This window comes from Oryzias latipes, chromosome 5 (genome assembly GCF_002234675.1).
Source record: "Oryzias latipes chromosome 5, ASM223467v1".
In the NCBI taxonomy this organism is placed as follows: Eukaryota; Metazoa; Chordata; class Actinopteri; order Beloniformes; family Adrianichthyidae; genus Oryzias; species Oryzias latipes.
Genome location: NC_019863.2, coordinates 29,310,775 through 29,335,267, shown reverse-complemented (window position 1 = coordinate 29,335,267; position 24,493 = coordinate 29,310,775). Strand labels below are relative to the sequence as shown.

The following is a 24,493-nucleotide window of genomic DNA, read 5'->3' as shown; positions in this document are numbered from 1 at the left end:
GATTGTCAGGTTGTGACAGTTCCTAAATCATCTGGGTCTGGTTTTATGATGTGTTGGGGCTCTGCTAAACCAAGCTCGACTCTGGTTTGTCACCTCAAGCTTTCACTGCGTCATTTCAGATGAAAGGATCCCCCATGCAGACTAACATAAGCCATTACTCCCCACTCGTGAAACCCTCTGATCCTGTGTGAGACGAGAAGCTATTGCTGCAGTAGGAGCTGCTGTCAAGGCTGCCTGCTGTCTTGGGGGGGTGGGGAGTGTTTTAGCGATGTAATGCAGTCACACCACTCAGTGAATAGGAGACATTGAAGGAAGAGGGTAGAGATAAGAGAATGGAGAACATTCCATTAAAGATAGAGATGGTATCGAGCCGAAGCTTGGAAAGACTATTCTGCATCGAAAACCCACCGCAGCACCCATCAGCAGCAAGGTGCATCGGTTACCATGGCAAAGGCAGCCCCTTTCATGTCTGTCAAGATGGGGAGCAGGCTAGCAATATGTTCCTCTGGTCTGAAGTCAAGATGAAATGGACATCCAAAGGCTTGACGGTTGCTGCACGTGCTCAGAGGTGCATGCATGTTCCCGGCACGCAGACAGGCGCTGGAGGTTTAAAGATGCTGCGCGCTGACAGAGGCTTGTCACACAACATGAATCATTTAGTCACCACGGCAGAGCTGGAAATGTCACTTCTCATCAGTGTTCCTCACACCCTGGTGCTTCTGCTTCTTTGGCAGCAAAGTTACAGTGAAAGCTTGATCAAAAACAGAAGCTGAGATTTGAAATGCAAACAGACATTTATTGCATTGGGAAGCAGAATTGTACATTTTTCCCCTCCACAAAATCATTTGCAGAACTGTAGCACTTAATGAGTCATAGTCTGTTGTGCAACGTTTTCAGCCCAGTTTCTCATCACGATGAAGTGTGCATTTCAGATTCTTCATGGAATTATTTGCTAGTCATTCTTTCATCTAGTTTGGATTTTTTTTCTTCCAAAGAACAGGATGCTACTTCCTCACAGTGGAAAATACTGACTTCACCTTCCTTGGCAGCCAGATAGGTAATACAATAACAACAGGAGAAACTGTACAAGGAACAAGTCCAAAAGTTACCCAAGATGTCTGCTACTGTCTTTATCTTTCCGATACAAAACTATATTTTCGTGTTTCGTTTTATTTTTGCTACAGTTTGAAAACAGTTTTTTTTTAAAAAAAAGCAACATCAAATACATCATTCTGTATTGTAAACCACCATCAACACTAACAGTAAATAGTATTTTATCGTAATTGTTATTACAAGATAGTAGGCCACTGTACAAATCAGTGTGAATCATACAGTACGACGCAGAATTAAGACTGTTCTCGAGGTTTGTCATTCAAAGCTGTATACGAGGTGCTTCAAGAATACACAAGTTTCAGAACTGCTGCCATGCATGCATGAGTTCATATTTGCCATGCATGCGTTGGTATTTAAGTGTTTTACCAAATGCCCTAAAAAAAATGGCGACCCAACAAAACGACCAAGTTCAATGAGAAAACGTAGAAAGCACGAAAAAGAACGAGTAGTCCAGTAAGGTAAAATCCTCCATGAGATTTGGCACACACAATAATGCACAATGAAATATAAATAGTTTTATCAATATGGTGTTTACAGTCAAGTTACAGTGTCAACCAATCCAGGTGGAAGCCTGGGAAGCTTACAAACAGGTGGGAAGTATACTGCTTAAAAATGAGTTTCCGAACGAAAAGAAAGACCAGCCTCATTTGCTCAATGTTCCTCAACTGTGCAAAAAAAAAATCACAACAAATTAGTAAATAAAAAATTTTAAAAAATTCCCTCAGGCCTTAAAGTCACTGCAAAAGATCTTACTCTCAATAATAAATAAATTCTAAAACAAGCCATTTTACTGATTCCCACTTTGTGCAAGAAAATATGGGCTACCCTTTCCATAATTACAAACCGGTATTCAAGTGCCCTTGATCAAAATGAAGAGCAGAAAGATCTGGATACAAGTTTGATTGAGAACATATACAGAAGAAGTGTGTGCTTTAGTTTCTATATTAGATTTCCTTCTGAATTCTGTCCCTGATTTCTGCATTTCGACAGCATCGCCTCCTCTTTCACCTCCACCCCCTTGCTCCTCCCCTGATGTTTCTTGGTGTGATCAAATTTATGGCAAACCCTGTAATCCAGGGTGTGTTTAAGAGTGTGTGTGTGTGTGTTGGAGGGGGGGTCCACCTAAGGAGGTCTCCTTTGCTGCCATCTCCCACCCTTGTCATCCGGCTGGCCGTGGCTGACTGGGAGAGGAGGGTGTGGAAGTGCTTCTTGCTGCCACATGAAAGAAAGTGCTTATATACATTGTCTTTGGGTTAAAACTGGTAAATATCGCCATAGAAAATTTTCAGCAGTGTCTTTCAGACAGGTGGTGAGCCCAGCGCACTCTAAGCTTCTGTCGAGGTCTTCTCTGTTCCATTTTTCAGCGCTTCGTTGTCGCCATTCTCATCCTCGATCACAACTGTGGATGACAGGGAAGGGAGAGTTAAAGGAGAGGGGGCGGGGGATGCTCTTCGTCATCTTGAAAATTCACCATCAACTGACAGGAGGGCATGAAAGCACAGAACCATTAGTACAACCCTATGAGCAGAAATGATGTGGACATGCATGAGAGAGTAAGTCAGTGGGGGGGGGGGGGATGAGTGCAATTCTCTGATGCACATTTTCAGATGTATATGTGCATCTCTGCTGTACACAGGTGCCTGCTTTCTCTGAGCACTACTACATGCGTGTCCGTGCATGTTCTTTTTTTTGTATCAGAAATGATGCAAAAAAAGCAAAAAACAAGAATCTGACAAGGCACATATAAAACTTAATCATGTTATGGATGGATCATTCAGCACAACTCTGATCAAAACGCATTGAACAGCGCGCACTGCGCATCCAACTTGTGTTGCAATGCCAGGGGAATATTAAAACAATCCGCACATCATTCAGTCACGCAAACAGTCGACATGTCTGTTATTACACCCCGCTGTGGAGCTCTAGAGAGAAAACTGTCGACTGCTTCAACAAATCCTCGATTGTTTGGATGCCAAGACCGCATTCACGCCATCACTACCATAACCATGCACACGGAAAACGCCTTAATTATATAATTACCCCGTTTGCTTCTCCCTATTTGTCCGAGTTTCGGCGGACGCTTGTTGTTCTGGGAGCCGTTAAAGAAGTTGTTGGTGTCTTGGAGACGACAAGTGAAGGAAAGGTGTCCCTCCTCGCCCTCATTTCCATAATGACTCATTTTTTCTTCGTTGAAAGGCAGCACTTCTGACATCTCCAAATGCGTCTTAATCGCCAAGGCGCACCAAATGAAATGTATATTTCGTGGCCAAGCTCCGAACTGGTCGGCTGTAGCAAACAAAAAAGAGGGGAGAGGAAAAAAAACAAAAAGAAAAGCAATCGGCAGACACGACCTAGCCCTTTTTGTTTACCCAAAAGACACGTGTCTGGATCCGTCAGAGCGCAACAGAATCATCCGAAATCCAAAATAATATCTTCAGTTTCCCTGCTTGAGAATCTTCGGCAACATTATTCAAGAGGATCCCTGGACGTTTTGGTCTCCGCGCGTGTTGCTTTGGAGATGGAGGCGCGCGCACAACAGAGCCGCCAAGCGCCCGCTGCTCGGTTTGGAGCTGCTCAATCCGCCGCTCAGAAATTCTGAGGAAGAAATGCAAATTGGGGAGCGATGCGACGCGCGGATCCTGGGGAGACCTGACGAGGGAGCTGTACGGGGGTTTTCTGACTGGCGCAGCCAGCTGGAGTCGTGGCATAACCAATGCTCAGTTCTCCGGAGTGTAGATACCACCAAATAAATGACGAGTTTAAAAAAAAAAGCAGATAAACGTGAATCAAATCAAGCGAAATGTGTCGTTTCTGCGCCACCAATCGACGAGGCAGAGACATGAAAATTTCTAGAATTTCGTGTTGCGCAGCTTCTGCGAGGGAAGCGGACGTGCGGAATTTATTGCAGACTTTGATGAAACATTTCATTTGTCCCTCTGCATGGCGCACTCAGGTGCGTCCAGAGGCCCTGCGATCTGGGTTTATGTTTCAGGATTTCACCAACAAGCGCAGTCTCGCATATTTGCGCATTTCGTTGTCATGTTTTATTTTTTTTATTCGTGATTACTTTATAATATATTCTTTGCAGTTTTCTCAGTTTTATTTGATATTCATTTATTTTTGTTTATTGTCTTTTTAAATAGTCAGCCTTATTTAAGTGGCATTGTTTTCCCCTCTTTTGATCCAAATGTATGCGTAATAAAAATGTGGCAAAGCACCAAAATGCATCATGACTAATGCATCACTATTACAAAACGTGTTCATCCTTTTATTTAAGTCTAACTTGTGACTTTTCTTGATTAAAGAATCAATTAAACTAGGCATTTCCACCATGAATATCAACACAATTCTCAGCAGACTCAGGAGTTACCTGATTCTCTTTGAAAACATGTTGGCCTTTCTCTGGTTTACAATGTCCTTAAAGGCTGGACGGTTTGCTCAAACCTGCGTGGCTTCAGGGCACCTCTCTGTATGAGGAAACAAATTCACAAAGTTTTCCATCCACTGCCTCCAATCGCAACACAAAGGCTTGTCTCAAAAAACAGGGGCATGGGTTAACACGCCGGCAATTCTCGGAAGATCCTAAAGGTTTTTACGCAGACAATAAGGTGACACCTGATATCTGCAGAAGAGAAAACGGACACAGCTTTTCTTTTTAATGAAAAGGGCAATTATGATACACCCACTCCCTCTGGACCTGAAGTGAGCATGGCAGTATCACAAAATCCATCTTTCATCATCGTCAATACTATAAGAACAAACCAGCTTAAAAACAAAAGAACCTTTTGCATTTAGCGGGTTGTAGTTTTTAAAACTCATAGCAAATATTTATATCAAACTGCTATTATCTGCATCCAAACACTTAAAGATGCTCACATTATTCTACAAAATCGTAAATTGTACGCATTTAATTGCTATAAATAGATTTCTAAACCACTTACTCTGTTTCTAAAATGTGTTTTTACTCTAAAAAACGTCTGTCAGTGTAAAGCCTTTAGTTAAAAGTGATGAAAACATTTAGGTTCATTTGATAGTTTTGAAAGTTAGCATGACTGATTTGCATTATTTCAGGGTCATCTGACAATAAACACAAATTTAATGTAAAACAAATAAAAGTTTCACAGATTTTATCATAAAAACTCCCTGTACATGTTGTTTGCTAAAAAAAAAAACATATTATTTACCATAATTGTTAGAAGGGGTGAACAGATAAAACTTTAACTAACACTTGTGGTTAAAGTCGTTTTTGATGCTAAATTTATGAAAACAGAAGTCATTTAGTCTGCACATTATAAAAAGTGAATTTTGACAGAAAATATCTGTTCAAATTAAATATTAAATCATAAAAAAGATAGCTGACAAACATTTTGCAGATATTACTTGTTTCTATAGTGTCCAAAAATAAAAAAAAGATAAAAGCAAAGAAAAGCTGGAGAATTTTACCAAAAGAGATATTTCGGAATCATGACAGAAATTTAAAACTCCAAACTTACAGATTCACTAAGAAAGAGTGAAAAGAAGAATAAGTCTTCGTGACCAAACAATGAGAAATCAGCTAAAGGAAATGTGATAACATGACAAACAAGACAGATGATAGTTTAATTAGGAATACTGCAATGAAATTGGTAAAAGTGAAATCCAGTAATGGCATGTGAATGTAGTTTAGAAAAAACAGGAACATTTTTATTGTCTGCAAATCAGATAAAATGAACGATTTCTGCTGCTGAAATTGGAAATTAATTTTAAGTCAAGCTATTCCAAATAGAAAAACACAGACATCTGGACATTTTTCTCATCAGATTAAATGCTGCCATTAAAACAAACATTTTTAGGGCTGATAACATTTATTTTTGCAGTGCAAATTGAATTTTTGCCTATTTCTCTAAACTCTAATTCTAAATAATTTGACTTGCGTTGTTGAAGAAGGATTTGTCTGGATTTCACTATTTTTATGTCAATAGTATTATTTTCTTTTCGAAAATAAAACAATTAAATGTGTTGTAGGTTTTGCAGATGTTCCAAAAGCTCTATTCCATGGTTTAAAACCCCCCACCCCCTCCAGATCTAATTACTCAAATCATTTTCTTCATTTATTTGTTGGTCCTCTCCCTGTTCATCCAAATCTGGCACAGCGTTGGGACGAGCTGTAGATTGTGTGGTCAATCCAGCGGCGAAATCTGGACACCGCTGTGTAGACTCCTGGAAACTTTGCATCACCGCAGCCGTTACCCCATGAGACCAAACCGTAGACTCGCCCTCGGCACATCAGTGGTCCACCAGAGTCTCCCTGAAAGGGTGAAAGGACACAGAATGGAAAAGCTTTCACATCCACGACATGCTGTATGAGAACAGGGGAGCAAACATGATTCAATCACTACAATGGAGTAGACGTCCCGACACTGCAAGCTTTCTGCAGGACTGCATCTGATGCAAAACCAACTGTAACCCTTGTGATATTCTAGGCACTTTAACGTTGGGAGTTGGGTCATCTAGACCCACTAGAAAGTGCACTGAACCTTTTTTCTTCAATGATTTGTGATCTTCACTGGTGTCCATGGATTACATGAAATCTTTCCACCTTTATCCACCTTTGTCATGGTAGGGAGAACACCTCAATGTACGGGTGGGGTCATCCAAGATAGCACAAGGGCTAATTGGAAGCAGAAGACAGACGCATTACTAGATTAAGATCATGCTTAAACTTTACCAAAGTGTCAGAATTTGGAGGCACATGTTGCTTTTATTTTGTATTAGTCAAAGTAAAACTACAAAAGAAAAGAACAAAAAGAAAAAAAAAACATGAAAAAAGAGAAGAAGAAAAATTAATTCTCTCTCTCTCTCTCTCTCTCTCTCTCTCTCTCTCTCTCTCTCAATCTTTCTACATATATAAATATATATAAACCTGAACATGACTTAACATAAAGGAACACAGTTTGAAACTAACTATATGTGAGAAAATGGATCATGGCCAAACCAGAAAATTAAAAAAGGAAAATACAATAATGATCATAAAAAACTTTTTATTGCCACTCAATTATACTGAGGGGGGAATAAAACAACAGAAATCGTTGTGATGATTTGAAACACAAAGCAAGTGTGAACCTGACAGAGGAGAAGATGAAATATCTCTGAACTAAATAAATTCCATTTTTATGGGATGTTCATTTTTTTCATCTTATATCAGTCATCTTCTGCCCCGTGAATAATCGAATGTTTTGGTAAGTGAGGGTTTAAACAGACAAAAAAAAGATATTTTTTACAGTATCTTTACTAGAATCATTTTATTTATTTTTTTAGTTTGCGTTATTCTCTTTAGTTTGTCTCAAGTCATAAAAAGCTGCTTATTCACTCTTTGAATTTCACTTTTTACTCACACTTAAGGCTGAGTGCAAACTCCTTCTGAAAACACACAAAATCATGAAAGCACACTGTTGTGCATGGAAAGACCCACTCCGATTTTCTTTAGCCTCTGAAGATGGAGGACAAGTATAAAGAAAATTAAGTTAAACCATACACATTTCTGAGTATTTCTTTATTCAAATCGTTGTGAATCAGGACCCGATGAAAAAATACTTTTGGAAAAAAAAATCCTCTTTGTTTTCCTCATCTGAGCTGGAATCTGGATCTAAACTGTACAGCTAGATAGTTCAAATCTTGCTCAACATTTTTGTTGCACCTTTAATGTTGGATTGGGGGTTTGTGGGGCTGTAAGCTAAAGTAAAAACAAATGGATGATGGGAAGTGGGGGCGGCTTATTCCATGCCAGCAGTCCTGTTGACAACTCAAAGAAGGATTTCCAATAAACCTCTGTCGCTTGGCAGAAACTATGTCCTAGAAAACGTTATAGGTTTTTGGATTTTGGCTAAATATTCATAATCAAAAGATCACTGGGAACGCTTTTACAACAGATCAAAAGATGAGTGGGGTGGGACTTCAAACAGTTCACTTTAAAATTATGTTTTATTGAAAATGTTTCATCACATTTGCTTTTTAGAGCTTTTATTTTGATTTCTAAAAGCATGATTTTTTGAGACTGCACTGGTACATTTGGTTATGGCTTAAGCGACACAAATATTAACAGCATCTTCATATTATCAGAAGGACGTTCTTACTAGAAGGATGGTTTTGTCGTAAAGTAAAATAACGAAGAAAGTCAGCAAGTAAGTTCTGACTGGTGGTCACCTTAAAGCGCATCTTTGAAAGTTCTCTTGTAAAATCTGAACAGTTCAAATATTGTAAAAAGTTTTCAGTGGTTTAAATAAAAATGTCTCTCAACATTTATGGGATTTTCACCTTGCAAGCATCTTTTCCTCCAGCCTGGTGTCCAGCGCAGATCATGTTTGCTGTGATGTTCCCATCAAAGGAGTCGCTGCTGTTGCACTTTGCAGTTGAAACAACAGGAACATGGACTGTCCTCAGCGTGACAGGGCCCTGTACTCCACCCTGATTGTCGTACCCCCACCCAGACACCCGACACATGTGGCCTGCGACCACACCTGTCCCCTGCCTGGGAAGAGGAGCCAGTGACACCATCCTGTTTAAGATCATCGGCGCTCGAAGCTGGACAGAAAAAGAGATAACATTTCAGTACTTTGGGAAAATAATATGCCAACAATATTCACAAAAAATGTACCCATAAGTCCTAAAATCCCTCTCAGGGGGTAATAATTAAATACAATTGTATAAAAATTGAGTCTTTTGAAGTTATTTGTTACTTTAAAGAGTCTTTGGAATTGACTCCCTTCTCCTCGTGTAACGCAGTGAGCTTTTGCAGCCCACATCCACGGATGGGGCAGGCCTGTCCTTTCTCATTTAACTCAGAAAAAAACTAATGACTCCTTCATTTAAGATTAAACGCCAGCGCTGTTCAGCCATGGAAGGAGCCTTTCTGGAGAAAGACGAAAGCTAATTGAACAAGGTCACACAAAATGTGCAGTGGGTTGGTTAAAATGAGCTTTTGAGTTGACAAGGTCATGAGCCGCTGCGGAGCTCTTACTGTTGGCAGAAAACACTGTGCTGCTCTCAGCCTGCATGTGCCTCCTTCTGACCCGGGTGGGTCTCTTGTGGATCAGCAGTTCTACACTGCCTGCATCTTGACTCTCAGCAGTGAGACATACAGGGTTAGAAGATGAGAGCAGTGTGCTTATTTACCAAATAGTCAGTATAAATACTTTACTAATAAATTCCAGACCTTTCTTTGACGGCTATGCTAATTTAAGGACGCTGCTGTTGGAAAACAAAGTGCATTTTGTGGCATTTGGAGTCTTTAGATCGTGTGCAAATTAGTTTCTCTTCACTGCTTTCTCCATCTTTTCCTACAATTTCATGCAGCATTTTCCTCCTGGCTTTTTGCTGTGATCTGAATTTATTTGATGTTCCAAACATTTCCTCTTGTGCAGGACACTTTCTGATTCCATTTAATCATTAATCCTCTAGTTTTATATACAGTTAAAACAAGCTGAAGCTCAGTTCATAAAAGCACGGATGCTCTTTTAGAGCTAACTTTGCTTATTGTTATAGCATTTTTTATTTTATCCATTTAAAAACCTTTTCATGTAAAAACATTTTTTGTGTTGCATTTTTTACGCAAACTTGGCTTTCTGCACATAAAAGGCTAATTACCATTTTATTTATCATTATTATAAATCTGTTTTTGGTCATGGTTGTGGGAAGCTTCTCTTGTAAACACTATGGTCACATTTCCCAAAATCCCACGGCGCGGCAAACTCAATGCGGGTTTTCCAGCAAATTTGGCAGGCAGCCACGGAGTTTTTAAGAAAAAATTTGGAATTTTTTCATATTTTTTGGCCACTGACCAATTTTTCTATACATCGGTCAGTGGCCACCCGACCACATTTTGCAATGATTGACTGATAGAAGGTTCCAAAATGTGATGATTTTACCCAATTTCACACTACTACCCTTAAGCCACCCCCAGCCCCTGTGCTGCCATCCCAGTGCCCACCATGTGATTGTTTGAAATCGCATGGTAACAGCGCAAGCACTTGATGAGGGCTGTTGGCTGGGGGCCCATGTCAATCTGGCGATCTGTGGGTCCTGCCTTCAAATAGGGAGATAGCATTGACAACGTTGATGCTACTTCGATCGGACCTCTTGGACTTGGACTTTCTGTTTTTTTGAGTGATGGTGCTTTGCCCTTTCAGGGTTTCTTGGGGGGCATGCTGTACAAAAATGTGTAACTTTGTAAATTAAGTACCAGTGGCACTTGATATGGACAGGCGCCATCTGGAGACATTTGCATATCATCCAATCAGAGCTGCTGCCGGCGGCGATATGGCTCCCACTGCCCCCAGCCAATGTTGTAAAGGGATCATCCCCACCTGACTGACAGCCGCTGGACATCTACATTCATGACCATGCCAATGATTTTCAAAAAATCAGGCGGCGGGATAAAATCTTGAAGGTTCTTCTGATGCCTCCCCATCGCACGGTGGCAGTTGTATTTGTGACCGTAGCATAAATTCTGATGGCTAGGCTTCTATCGCTTGATGAAACAGAAGCTGTATAAAGATCCACGTTTGTTTCAGAAGTTGAAGTTTTCGTTTCTGTGAACCTTTGCACAGTACCTTAATAAGCATGATGTCAGCGTTGTTGGTGCTCCTGTTGTAGAGCGGATGGGTGACCAGCCTGTAGGGTTTAGCATACTGCTCAGTACCCTCGAAGACATTTACTTTGTAGTCACCTGCAACTATCATCATCTGGTCTGCCCTAAAACACAATGATTTTATGCCATAAGCATAAAAAAAGGCTCAGAAAAATCACCTGATGGATATTTGATGATTTGACTCTCATTTTGTATCACAAAAAACAACTTTTATAAATCTCAGGCTGGTAAAAAAAAAAAAAAAAAAGAAAGAAAAAAGAAAACATACTTCTTACAAGATTGTCAAATAGTAATCTTACTCCTAAAGCTTTTATTCTTGCTTCAACTTTAGAGTATAGGATTCAACTTTTTTTTCTTTTTTTCTTTTATTGGCTGCTATTAATTACTGCTACCCAAAATGAACACGCAAACAAAAAAGTCTGATTAATTTTAAAAGCCCATAAGAAAACTGTTCTTAGGTTCTTAAGACGAAGGCATCTGTTGGAACCATCTGGACGAGTCATTTCCTATTTATTTTGAAAAAAGGTGGTTGGTTCCGTATGGACAAAGCATCTAGAAAGTTTTAAATGCTTGGTCTATTAAAGAGTTTGACCATATAGATTGTTTGGTGAGGGTCAGGGTCAGGGTTAGGAGGAGCTTGAGTTTCATTCATCTCCTGCTTAATATCAGAGAGTTGTTGGAGCCTATCCTGCTTCAGTTAGGTAAAGGTGGAGTACATCCTGGACAGTTTGACCATCCGCCATAGGACCACGCAATTACATTCACACCAAAGGAATACTTCACACTTTATCACCAGTTGATTCATGGAGCATGCTTTTAGACTGTGGAAGGAAACTGGAGTGTCCAAAGGAAACCCACACAGGGAAAATATGCAAACCCCACACAAAAGGTTCAAACCCCAGGGTTTTTTTGTTCTGGGGCAAGAGTACTAACCACTACTCCATTGTGCAGCCCCCTAATGCAGAGTCTTTTAATTTTTACACACAAAACTGGACAAATCTTTGATATGTTCAGGTGGTTCTAAACAGCTAATATTTAAAAAATTTCTTTGTAGATTTTTCTGAATATCAAACGAATTAAGGATTCTTTAAAACTAAAGAAAGAAGAAGCAAAGCAAAGAAGCTCTTTATAAAAGTTCTAACTATGCCCCCACAAACAAATCAGTCTGTTGAAAATGATTCCCTAAAGAGACAAAACTGTATGCATTTATTATTTTATATTATTCCAAGAAGACAGTGGTGGTGTAGTTGGGTTCTTTCTGTGTGGAGTTTGCATGTTTACCCCGTGATTGTGTGGGTTTTTTCTGTACACTTTGGTTTTTCTACCAAAGTCCAAAATATAGTTGGCATCTTTGAAAGTCAAAACTCAGGTATTAATTTATTTTAAGCATGTAAAAAGCAATATAAAATCATAAATATGACCACCATCTTCAATACTAAAATAAAACAAGTCTCAGTTTAACTAATTAAAAAAATCGTTTGAAAAATTGATAGATAGAAGCTAACAGTTATTTAAATCTGTCCCTTTATCTACTTTTCACATATTAATCAATAATATTCCACAGAATTATGTTTTCTCTTTTTCCACAATCAATATTTGGCTATTTCATCAATTTAAGATAAATTTTTCTTTGGGTTTGAATGTGTGTGATTGTCACCCTACAGCAGACTGGTGATCTGCTCAGGATGTACCCTGTCTTCGCCCAACAGTAGCTGGGATAGGCTCCAGCAACCTGAAAGCCATTAAACAGGTTCAGACGATGGATGATTTCAAGAAAACACTCAAAATGAACTGGATTCTTTCACATTATTTCTTCCAAGAATGATGCAAGCTTTCCAAAAATAATGCATAAAAAAGTTTTTATGGCATAACTTAAGTTGACATGTGTTTGATGATAACTCTTCTTACCCGATGTTACAGTGCGCTGCAGTCAAAACCCAGTACCTGTGAACGAGGGATCCACCACAGAAGTGCTGTCCTCTGGAGCTCTGCAGGGACACAATGTGTTTGATGGAATGTGCTGCTGCAGTGTAACCCCCTACGATACGGCTCTGCATCTGCACGCTGCCTGCAAGCGCAAACCCAGGGAGAAGTGGTTGTCAGGCTGCTGATCAAGCAACCATACGAAGAACAACCCAGCAAAATAACACGAGGAGGGTGGAACATGAGGTTCTCAGAAAAACAAAAAAAGGAGCAATGACAAGGGATCCATCAGGGAAAACCAATAAATGAACAAGCAGAAGTCATAAAAATTAGGTTTGAAAAAAGAGGAAGTTCATTTTACAAACTTCTTTCAGCAGAACCTGTTATGATGCTTACACAGAAAATAGTGCATGAAAATTTATCTCCTATGTTAGTGTGGATCTGCTTTTAACCCCTTCATGTCTGACTTAAATTCCAAATGAGAAAATGTTTTCAATGTATTTTTTCCACTCAAGGGAATGCTAAATTAAGTGGAATCCTGTATTTTAACAGTTGGCTTTGTATCAACCACAAACAGCATGAAGGGATTAAATTATAGAAAATATGAGTCACAAAAAAAACATTTCTTGTCTTTTTTTCATACTTTTTTTTAAGCTTTGACACCTTGATGAGGTAATCCACATCTAAAAGCCTTCAACACTGCGGCCTCTGGATTAACTAAATCGTTTAAATTCCATTTATCTGCATCATTAAATGTTTGTAAAATGAAGAGAAATTCTGTAAATGTCAAAATAACTTTTTTCCACCCCCTTTTGAAATTGTCTGATCCTTTTCCTGACTTTGTAACTCTATTAACTAAAAAGAGAAAACAAAGAAGTGGATTAGCAACTTCTTTATTCAATAAAACATTTAAAATAATAAGATATGTTCTTGTTTTTTAATCAGAATCTTTTAATGTCATTGCAATTGTAAATTGTAATGAGTAAACTGTTACCAAGAGACATCGGTTGGGCAAAAACGAGAGACAGCCACAGTGTGCAAATATGCAGATGTACAAGGTTGGCATTTTTAAACAGAAGGGCTAAAGGTAATGTATAAAAATAAAACCAGTGCAGTAACAAGAAAAAAGACAAATTTCCGACAAAGGTAGAGTGTCTGTGTCATTGACTGGAGTGTGTTTATATGAGTGGGCGTTCAGTAGTGACTGAAAACTACGTGTTAAGCAACAACAGCAACCCAAAAGACCCTGGAGCCACATAAAATAATTCATTCATTCATCTTCTTTACCGTTTATTCCCTTTCGGGGTCACGGGGTTGCCGGAGCCTATCCCGGCCACTTGGGCGTAGGCAAGGGATATCCTGGACAGGTCGCCAGTCTGTCGCAGGGTAGAATATCCTCAATCACACATCCATTAGCTCTCACACTCACACCAATGGACAATTTAGAGTTGCCAATCAACCTATGAAGCATGTTTTTGGATGGTGGGAGGAAGCCGGAGATCCCGGAGAAAACCCCCGCATGCACGGGGAGAACATGCAAACTCCACACAGAAAGGTCCCCCATTGATGTTGTGTTTTTCATGTCCCCCAGCCGGGACTTGAACCGGGGGCCTTCTTGCTGTGAGGCAAGAGCGCTAACCACTGCGCACCGTGCAGCCCTCACATAAAATAATTATTTCTGTAAATTCTTGGTAAGTTTTTAAAGATAACAGAAACAATAAAAGATGTTTTTACCTTCATTAAATAAAGCGCCTTGGCAACTTAGTGTCAAGATTGAAAAAAAACGATTGAGCAAAAAAAAGTTTGCTCAAAAATGCACTTTGGGTTTTTGTTGGTTAAAAAATGTCTTTTCCTTAATTTTGTAAGAAATTAATTCATAGGTTAACTAACAAAAGTTCCATCTTTGTTAAGTTTGAAGCCTCTAGTTATGCGAAAGGTTTTTCATAAAACCGAACAAAGTTTGGTTAGAAGTTGACAAACAACTGGCCTTAGGTGTGTGTATTCAACCATATTATATTTGGCATTGAATATTGGTTTTAGAATAACACGGAGCATCCAAGTCATTTTTTGTTATGTTCGTTTAATCGAAGCGTAAGTTTTAGCCATAAACATCGGGGTCCTCCTTAAAAACAGATAAAGAGAGCAGAAAAATAGCTGTATACTCACATCGAACAAATGTTTGATCCAGAAGCAAATAATAAAAACACATGAGCAGCTTCATCGCAGCAGATGAGACCCGGTGCAACCAGACCACCTGTGTCCTCTGTTTCTGTCCTGTAGCCCAAACAAATTCACACTTTTGTATGGACAGTGGGAGTCATTCCAATCAACCTTTATGCTCAAGTTTCCTGTCAAAAAGAAAAAAAAGTAATAAATAAAGGGAAGGTTTCTGATTTCATCGTTGGCCACACAGCAACGGCTGATGGAGAGAGGAAGGACCAACAAGGTTCACATTCAGAAACTATTCACTATCACAACTCTGTCTTCTCACCCTGCCGACTGGTGGAAAGGCCGTATGTTGTTGCCATAGCAACGCAGGCCACTGTGCCAAGCAGGTTCATCTATAGTGTATCAGCACACTCCGCCTGTTTCATCATCCCGGCTTACTCGCGTTGAAATGTCTCAACAGCCCACAGTGTACATTTGTTTCTGTGTGCGTCTGTGTGTGTGTGCGTGTTTGTGTGGGTGTGTGGTTTTTTTGTTGTGAGGAGACTCACATCTGAGTAGAAATGAGACAGAGGGCCTTTAACACACAAGTGTGTGTCTGTGTGAGTCATCAGCCATCAGGGTCAGCAGTGATAATAACCCTTCATCACGCGGATGATGACGATGACCCCTTTGGCGAATCAACATCATCTACAGTGTGGAGGAAGCGTCCTGCCTGACCTCTCCTCATCCCTCTTTTACAGTAAGGTGAATAATTGATGGTTCGCACAGCGGAATTAGAAAGCTTGTCGTGGCCTTTTCCTGTCAGGGATTTCCCAAGAAAACACATCCCAGAGGTTTAAAGCAACAAACACAAGTTTTCAAAAGGTTTCTGTTTTAATAAGATAACGTTTTACGTTGTTTTTCTTTGTCTTTGTTTCTTTTTTTACCATTTGATTAAGCATCTTTCATCTTAAATTCCTTTAAATTCCTTTACTTCCTAAATTGAAATGGATGAAAAAATTACACAAAGATTACAACAGAGGAATTAAGAAGTTGAAAGTCAAAGGTTAAAAGTAGGTCTAGTGCAGTGTGGGCTGGCCATGGATGCCTCTGGGGTGGGTGAGGTCTCAGGACTCCCGGACGGTGGGTCTGGGCCTGGAGCACCTTGGGGTCTTCCCTATCTGTTCCTCCCACTTTTTAGCCGGGGGCTGCCGGGTCTAGTCCTCCTGGTCCGTCTCCATGGTGGGGGTCCGGCGCACGTGAGGGTAGTTGTTTCCGGGTCTTTGTTTGACAAGGGGGCTCTTGGGTGCCTGGATCGTCCGGGCTGCCCCTGGCTCTGGGGTGTGGGGTGCAGGGCCTCCTGCCTTTGCTGGAGCATTGTGATTGTGTGATTGAATCACACATTCATTCAAACCACCTGCTTATTCACTTTTGCACAAATACGGACATGGGTATTGTCTTTAACACCGCTCTCCAATAGTACTGGTTATGCAAATCCTGTCTGTGTGCAGACGTTCATTTCAGTCGTTGCGCCCTGTGAGATAAGTCTGTGTCTGAATATACTTAGAGCCTGTGAGTAGATGTGTGCAGACTGTTAGTGTTTGTATTTGAGAACTAAGTCATGCAATTTACTTATGCCACTCTTCTGTAATGACTCTGTATTATCAACTGTTCCCCCACACCCCCTATCTCCCCTGTCTTAACCCCTAACCCCCCATCTCTAACATCCCATCTCTAACCCTTCATTTTTCTGTCCTGTCCAACAAAGAATGCATGTAAATATAATTATTATAAATAAAGTTTAGCCTCAAATATTAAAGGGGTTTATACAAATATACACTTTGTCTATGATAAAATCTGTCTGACAGAGGAGGGGCAGCTGTTGGACATGACAGGTTAAAAAAACACACAGGTCTTGATACTTAAAGATTCAAACGGTTTGAGCCATTTTAATGTCCAAATGTAGATCAGTCTGGAGTTTTGGAGCAGCCTCCGCTGTTCAGAACTGCTCTCAGAAACCTGAATATGGAGCGGATTCTTTGATCTAAATGATTTCTCCTGTTTGCCTGGAAGTCAGAAGGTTCTGTCTGTTTTTTTTATTTCTTCTCTAATGACGATTCAAAATCTGAACACATTTGAGTGTAAAATAAATAGAACTGTATGTGAAAAGAACGTGCATGACTGTTTATTTTTTATTTATTTTTTTTCTTAACTTGTTCTGTCCAACAGCTGAGCAAACAGATTAGAGCTGAAGGCTTTTTGTGTTGGACAGGTTTTACTATCACAAAAAGAGGTTATATAGCTTCAAGAAACTAGAGTGTAGATTTGTATAAACCCCTTTTTGTCGTATTATTTTTTATGTATTTGTTACATTTAGTGTGTGTGGGGAGGGAGAGGGGAAGAATGTGAGGGGAGGGTGGAAGAGAGTAAAAGGAAGAAAGGTGAAAAGGTGGGGGATACAAGCACTGATTTGAATAAGTTATTATTTTAAGCTGTAACAATTATACCAGATCTGCTGGAAAGACGAATGTTACATCAAAGGTGAAAATCTGACACTAAGATGAGCGAGAAAAAAAAAAAATTCTGTCCATCAATACACTGTGGGTAAGGAGGAGGGATGAAGCAGAGAGGGAGCAGTGTGGCAGTGTGCACGTGCACGTGGGGGTGGAGATACATGCATGCTGCCGACGTGAACCGTGTGTTCATAAAGGGAGCCAGATCCTACCCAGCCAGACCAGCCAGACCAGGAGAGGGGAGGAGAGCCCCCCAGGCCAGAAGCCCCCCCAGCATCCGGACCCAGGCAGCCCGGGAGGGGAGGAGGAGGGGACCGCCCACCCCACCAGCCAGGCACAGAGAGGGCCCCCCTACAGGGGCCCCCCCAATGCCCAGAGGCACAAGCGAACCCAGTGTCCGGCCCCCAGGCCACAAGACAGGAGCGCTTAGCCGTACCAGGCGGCAGCCATGGGGGCCACCGGGCGCCGGACACCGAGACAAAGGCCAGGGACGAAGCCAGGGCCCCCGGAACCCATGAGCTGGCCACCACCCGACCGGCGCCCCGTCTCCGCAAGCCAGCCCAGGCACGCGACCTTAGCAACCCAGGGATCGCCACGCACCCACAGCCACCCCCCATAACCCTAAAACCCTACGCACTACAACCACCCCCCCCCGCCATAATATCTGAGCCCCCCTCCCCAACCGGCATGACTGTTTTCTATGGTGGCCCTGAAGCGCAATTCACATCAACAAATCACTAGATGCACAAACATTTTAAAGATTACAACGACAATTAAAAATAGCAAAACAAATCTTGATAAACATGATTTAATTTAAGAAATAAAAAACTCAACTAAAAATGTAAAAAAAAAAAAAAAAGATACAGTAATTTCCAGAAAAAAAAAGGTTAATGTTATTGTGTTTTATTTTTAACATTTCATTTTGTTTTCTGGAAAATATTTCTGTTTTCTGAAATGTTTTTTTATTCTTTTGGTTTGTAGAATTTATTTTTCTAAAATAAAATGTTGTTTTGTGATATTTGTTTTGGTTTTTTATTTCAAACTTTAAAATGCTTTTGTGTCGATTGATTTGTACCTCAGGGCAACTGTAGTTTTCCTCAAGCAAACAAAACAAGACTGTCTAATCAAGAAACACAAAAAATATTATAAACCACAGGGGTCTGATTGTTGAAGTAATACATTTAAAGGTTATAAAATGTCTAACTCTTTTTAAGTTTAAACAAATGCATCTTTAATGATGCAAATGATCATCTGAGAAAATCTGATTTGACACAGAAACAGTCAAAAATGATGAAAACTAGATTTCATCCCAAATTGAATTTGTTTCTGAAGGTCCACATTGTTTTTTTACATGCTTGTTGATGTTGGGGACACATCTGAGATGGACAAGTAGATCTGCTCTGCTAATTGTGGGATTAAAAAACTAAATTCTTTCCGTTTCCAAATTCAAATGGAGTTGTGTGTTTTTGTGCCACTAAGCAACTCTAGTTTTAGATTATTATTTTTTGACAGATTTTCATTATTCCTCCATATCTTGTTTAATAATTCTTTTTTTCATTTTTCAATTAATTCATGAATAAAAATCCTAACTAGGTTTCACATATCTATGCATGTGATTGTTTGTTGCGTGTCATTTTTGTTGGTTTGTTGCATTGCTTAAAAAACACGATTTTAATTCCAACAATGTCTTAAAATAACTTAGTTTTTTATTAACGTAGTTAATAAAAAATAAAGACACTTTAAATATTCTTTTTTGCATTCTTCACTTTCCTTTTTTTTCCTTCTTTTTCTGAGTTCAATAGAATTTCAAGTGTGAAGGGGAATTCTGACTTCAAAGTTCATAAACTGGTGATTTTTGCCCATAACATTTTTTTTAACACTTTGCCTTTCATGTAAAAATGTAGTGTTTTTTTAATGTTTCCATATTTCTTTTTTATTTCTAAAACTCTTTGTAAGATGTCAAAAATGGCAGCATTTCTGCGATGTGCTGCTCGCTGACTCATTGCAAAGATTTTCTCCCTCACAGGCTCGTTCCCTCCATCCGGCAGCACAAAGGCATCCTGCACATTACAGCATCTTCGCACCTGAGGGAGAGCAGAGCGGGCTATCACCTTTCACCCCTCACGGGTGTAATGGCACATTGGGGAGTGCACACTCTTTGGATGTTATCGGTGCCAGGCTGCAACATGAGTGTGAGCTCAGGGTGACTCAAACAGGAAGTTTGATTACAGTGAATCCCAAAGAAATGGACGAGACTGAAGGAAAGGGCGAAGAGCGCCTTAAATTTGACCGGAAACAGATTTCTCAACATCTCATCCGTTTTTTAAAAATATTTCCTGTTGTGTTCTGGCACAGCTCAGGTTGAGGCAGAGCTGGAGGAGAGATGTACCAAACAAAGACCATCTACTCATGCTATCATTTCTCTGGCTGGGTTGTTGGGTTTCATCTCAAAGCCTTACTTTGTCTCCACCGCTCGACAATGGGTTGAAGCTGTGAGAAAAAAAAGCCACTGAAAGAACAGTGCCATGAAAGAAAATGCTGCTTCTTTTCATACAGGGTCAGACTCCCTCCTCTCTTGTTGTTGCTGTTGGACAAAAACGTTAATGAGACGAATAATAAGAGGGACAGGCGTCCGTATGCTATAAAAGACGACTAAGACTTCCCAGACTTCATGAGGTTGTGTGTGTGTGTTTTGGACTTGACTGGATTCTGACTTTGCTTTTGAGGTGAGACAACTTTATGCGCCATCATTACAATCATTGATAAGCTGTGGCACTGCAGACAAAGGTTATGAATCTTCTTTTTTAAATTTCAAATGATCAATTGAAACTTGGCTCAAACTTCAAGTTAAACCGGTACATTGATATGCATCAAGACAAATATGGAAAAACAGATTATGCATCAAAAGATTTAGAACAACTTTTATTTAATAAAAAATCTGCGGCTCTTACATTTTTTTAAGATGCACATTTTCGCATAAACATAGTTCAACATTTCCTCAAGCAGGATTTTCACATGAAATTCAAAGCACTGTATCAGGTTTGCCTTGACTTTCTTTTTTAGAGGTCATGAAAACTTATCACAAAACATTTTAAATGGTGAAATATTGTAAAATTCTTATTTAGGCAAATTGTTTTGCTTTTAGAACAGTATAAATAACTGTTATAGATGTGCAAAAAGTCTGGGAAAAATCGGTTTCTGCGATGCCACAACTGATCCTTTGGGCCCTGCGGCACAGGGTAGACCAGGCTTGGTTTTCATAGATCACATGAGATTTAAACGTGAACACCTTCCACCTTTTGTGTTGCTGTAGGACTCCCATCTACAAAGATGTATCTCGATCTGTTTTACTGAGAAGGAGCTCCTACTCACAAGTGATTGCAGTGAAACAGAATAAGCAGTGTCAGGTGTGACACCTGTCAGCTAGTTTTACCCAATCGGTTGATTCTTACTAGAAAAATCAACAAACAAGGGTCGAGGTTTTTTTTTTACCATGTTTGCATCAACTTACATTGAAATATATTGAAATTCTAGTGCAAAGCTCTCAGAGTCACAGTTAAGACCAAGGAAAGAAATTAAGATGAATCGCTGTACAAATTTACATAAGAAGTATTTACACCAGAAAAAAACAATAAAGCACAAAATAAGATGAAGCTGGCTCCCTCCTGTCACCACTTTCTGCTCATCCTGCTTAGTGTTATTCTGACAGGTGAGGAACACTTGCAGACTGCATAATATATATATATGTATATTATATATGTATGTTGTGAGTCAGTCAATAAAAAATGAAAGCTGCTTTTGTTCCACAGAGAGCCATTCTTGAATGAGAATTGTCTTTGGATTTCAGGCATACATGGAGGCAGGATCATCGGGGGTACAGTAGTACAGCCTCATTCCCTCAAGTACCAGGCCTCGCTGCTTTACAGAGACTCCCACTTCTGTGGAGGAACCCTGATACACCCCCAGTGGGTGGCATCTGCTGCCCACTGCTGGAGACCGTAAGTGATCGCACCTTCATGGCTGCAGCATCCACAGTTTCTCACTTACGTCAATAATAAGCAAAAATAAATAAATAACTGTCAACTTTGGAGAAATATTTCTGAATGACAAGCATCTTCTTTACAGATGAATAAAATGCGTCAAAGTTTAAGGCAAACAGCCTGTGAATTTGTGTCGCACTTCATTTTGATTGAATTCAAAACACACATAAGTATTGCTGCTGCTTCTTGGTAGGGGGGTAATTTCAAGTTCATCCATGTAAATATAATTTAAAAAAAGCAAACATTTTGAAGCATTTAATCTATTGGATATCTTAATTTGTCCAAAATGACAAAAAAGATTTTTAAAATTCAATTAAAATAAATATGTTTGAGGTGAGTTTAACTGTATTAAAAAAACTTGAATTTTTCCTCATTCTTTTCCTTTTTATTAATCTTTTTTAGTAAATAAAAACATATAGTGTGCTGTGTGAAGGTTTTGTCATCTGCAATTGTATTTTTTCTATTTAAGACATAAAGGCTTTCACCTGATCTATATAACGTGGTCAATACTTTTAACAAAACACATTTTTTTCTGATGTGCTTTTTACTAACAAAGAATATATACTGCATTAAAATACAGTGTTAAAACCGACACAAACAGATCCACTGAAAACATTGCATGCATTTTGTTTATTATTATGATCATTATTATTACAGTAGCTCTTTAAGTGACTCCAGAAAGTTCGATTTTGTGTGTTTTTCTGTGTTTTTGTAGGAACTACATGATAAAAGTGGTTCTGGGGGAACACAACCTTAATAAGGTGGAGGGATCTGAGCAGATATTTAGTGTCTCATTGATCATCAAACATTACCAATACAATTACTGGATACTTGACAATGACATCATGCTGCTTAAGGTAAGCAAATACATTCTAATATTTACCTTATTCGCGTTTGACTGGAACAACGTTTTGTGCGTCAGTGTAAGCTGTGCATATCACTATTGATTCGGATCAAACAAAACATTACTTCAATCCTATTCAAAACTCAAAAATTTAAGTGAACAGTTGGTAAGAAACTTGTTCTTTTAAAAGATATACCTTGGTTATATAAGATCCAAGTTCTGTCAAATTAAGACTTTTTTCTTCCTAAATTAAAAAGGATAGAATAATTGAATGTCTATTGTTTTCAGTGAATGTATTTGATTTATGTAACGTTTGAAATAAACAAAATAATTTGTCAGGCCAGCCTCTGGCAGCCCAGTGACCCTGAAAGGGACACAGCGGGTTAAGAAAATGGATGGATGGAAAAATAAAAGAAACAAACACATTTTCTCTTGAAATGCTTTGTGTTTTTAAACAAAAACTCATTTTATATCCGTAGAAATTAAAAGGCAAAATTGTTTTCTGCGTGTAAACAGAATTTAAATTACATACATTTATTAAATTTAATTAATTTTATGCAAAAACTAGAACAATATTTTTAGCTCTTCAGACCAATTGCTAAAAAACAATGTCAAAGACGGGAAGTGCCTTTCAAAATAAAAGACTACATTTAAAATCTATATAAACCTAAAACAAATGTGAATAACTGCCAGTTGTCTGAAACAATCCTCAATTCCCAAAATGCATTTAAAAAAAGAGTTTAAGTAAATATAAAGAAAAGGAAAAATGTGAAATTAAAGGAATTACTTTCTGTACTTACCAAAGGCCTAAATAAAAACCGCATCATTATGAAGCATCATAAGGAACAATTGCTTCCACTTCACTACAGAAGATGTATGAAAATGTGTTCTCTGTGCTTCAGCTGGACCGTCCAGCAAACATCAGCGACATGGTGGAGCCGGCCCCCCTCCCAGAGAAGAACGCACCTCCTGTGGAAAACTTTTCCCAGTGCACCGTCAGCGGCTGGGGGGTGACGGGCCTCTACAGTCAGAGCCTCTCCTCTGAACTGATGTCTGTCAGTGTGGATTACTTCTCCAACTGCTGGAGCTTCTACTACTACTACTCCTTCATGATCACAAGCAACATGATCTGTGCAGGTTCTCTGGATGGAGGGAAGGACTCCTGTCAGGTGAGCTTCAACATCTGCTACGCTCTACCTGGAGGATGCCATTTGGCTCTCACTCCAGCTGATTTCACCAAATCATTCACTTTAACACGTATAGATCTATTTATAGAATGCATCACAAAGATCAATTTAAGAACTTCCTGAACTGAAAAACACTTTCAGGAGCAAAAGCACAGGCATTGAAATAAAAGTGGTTTTTGTTCGCTTGACAAATGTACAACACAATGCGACACACACACTTTTAAATACCAAAACAAATGTGTGTATTCCTATCACACGAAAAAATAATACTTTTTAATCAACCAATTTGTTTTATTTTGTCCAATTAGCTAAATTGATTGAAGCTGTGCATGGAAACCAGTGAGTTTGGAAGGAGAAACCTCTGCTGTGTTAACATACTCAAAGGAATCGGACATTCCATTGAGAACCATAACTTATGGCGAGTTTCTATGAACCCCGCCTGTGGAACGGTTTCCCAGAGAGCCTCAGGACCACACAGACTGCTCATGTGTTTAGAGGATGACTCGAGTTTTAATCTGGCTTTTAACGGGAATTTAGCAATACAATTATTTTATGTTTAATTTATTTGGTGAATCCTTTTGTTGTTTTGTTACTTATTTGAATGGATCTTTTTTAAATTCTTTTGCAATTTTATCAACTTTAGAGATTTAGCAAATTTTGCCAATTAAGGTTTATTTATTTATGTTTACACCTGTAAGTATTTTATTCCTTTTCATTTTTTTTTTGTTTTTTCATGTGAAGCTCCTTTGTGCTACATGAGTATGAAACGTGCTTTTATAAACAAAGTTAGATTTGATTTGATCCAATATTATAACATCTCTGCAGGGGGATTCAGGAGGCCCACTTGTCTGCAACGGTAAATTTGAAGGCATTGTCTCTTGGGGCATCGGCTGTGGCTATGCGTCCTACCCTGGTGTTTACACCAAGGTCAGAAACTACCTCATCTGGATTGACCAGGTCATCCAGAGCAGCCCATAACTCCTCAAACCACAAGAAAGTACTGAATAAAATTTCAACTGTCCCAAAAGGTTTTTTTCTTTCACTTTGTATTCCTGAACTTACTAGATAATTTATCTTCAATCTTCAAAACTTGTCTTAAA

General features: G+C 39.3%; 2 protein-coding genes across 5 annotated transcripts; one reads left to right on the top strand and one right to left on the bottom strand.

Annotated features, from left to right (window-relative positions):
• Positions 1-775: 775 nt before the first annotated feature.
• LOC101171987 (calcium/calmodulin-dependent protein kinase II inhibitor 2) lies at positions 776-15,199 on the bottom strand. Of its 4 annotated transcripts, none has more exons than XM_023955240.1 (6): positions 14,828-15,199; positions 12,647-12,806; positions 10,701-10,842; positions 8,407-8,673; positions 3,154-6,400; positions 776-2,512 (listed from the first exon to the last, which is right to left on the bottom strand). In XM_023955240.1, the coding sequence occupies exons 1-5, from the start codon at positions 14,880-14,882 to the stop codon at positions 6,227-6,229; spliced, it is 798 nt and encodes a 265-aa protein (XP_023811008.1). In that variant the 5' UTR covers positions 14,883-15,199; the 3' UTR covers positions 776-2,512; positions 3,154-6,226. The 4 variants fall into 4 exon arrangements, with proteins under 4 accessions (XP_023811008.1, XP_020559207.1, XP_020559208.1 ...); XM_020703548.2 differs by having other exon boundaries at positions 12,683-12,806; XM_020703549.2 differs by having other exon boundaries at positions 10,701-10,761; positions 12,683-12,806.
• Positions 15,200-20,965: 5,766 nt separating this feature from the next.
• Positions 20,966-24,420, top strand: LOC101162676 (trypsin-like). Its single transcript, XM_004069165.4, has 5 exons — positions 20,966-21,031; positions 21,170-21,320; positions 22,078-22,219; positions 23,109-23,375; positions 24,219-24,420. The coding sequence occupies exons 1-5, from the start codon at positions 20,971-20,973 to the stop codon at positions 24,369-24,371; spliced, it is 774 nt and encodes a 257-aa protein (XP_004069213.1). The 5' UTR covers positions 20,966-20,970; the 3' UTR covers positions 24,372-24,420.
• The last annotated feature ends 73 nt before the right edge of the window (positions 24,421-24,493 follow it).

What these genes read in the sequence shown, in the direction of transcription:
- LOC101171987 (XM_023955240.1), bottom strand. Translation starts at nt 14,882, where the DNA reads ATGAAGCTGCTCATGTGTTTTTATTATTTGCTTCTGGATCAAACATTT. An exon ending in CTGACATCATGCTTATTAAG is followed by an intron (nt 8,674 to 10,700) that starts GTACTGTGCAAA and finishes TTTTCTGTCCAG; the next exon opens with CTTCGAGCGCCGATGATCTT. An exon ending in GAGGAAAAGATGCTTGCAAG is followed by an intron (nt 6,401 to 8,406) that starts GTGAAAATCCCA and finishes TCACCCTTTCAG; the next exon opens with GGAGACTCTGGTGGACCACT.
- LOC101162676 (XM_004069165.4), top strand. Translation starts at nt 20,971, where the DNA reads ATGAAGCTGGCTCCCTCCTGTCACCACTTTCTGCTCATCCTGCTTAGT. An exon ending in GCTGCCCACTGCTGGAGACC is followed by an intron (nt 21,321 to 22,077) that starts GTAAGTGATCGC and finishes GTGTTTTTGTAG; the next exon opens with GAACTACATGATAAAAGTGG. An exon ending in GAGGGAAGGACTCCTGTCAG is followed by an intron (nt 23,376 to 24,218) that starts GTGAGCTTCAAC and finishes ACATCTCTGCAG; the next exon opens with GGGGATTCAGGAGGCCCACT.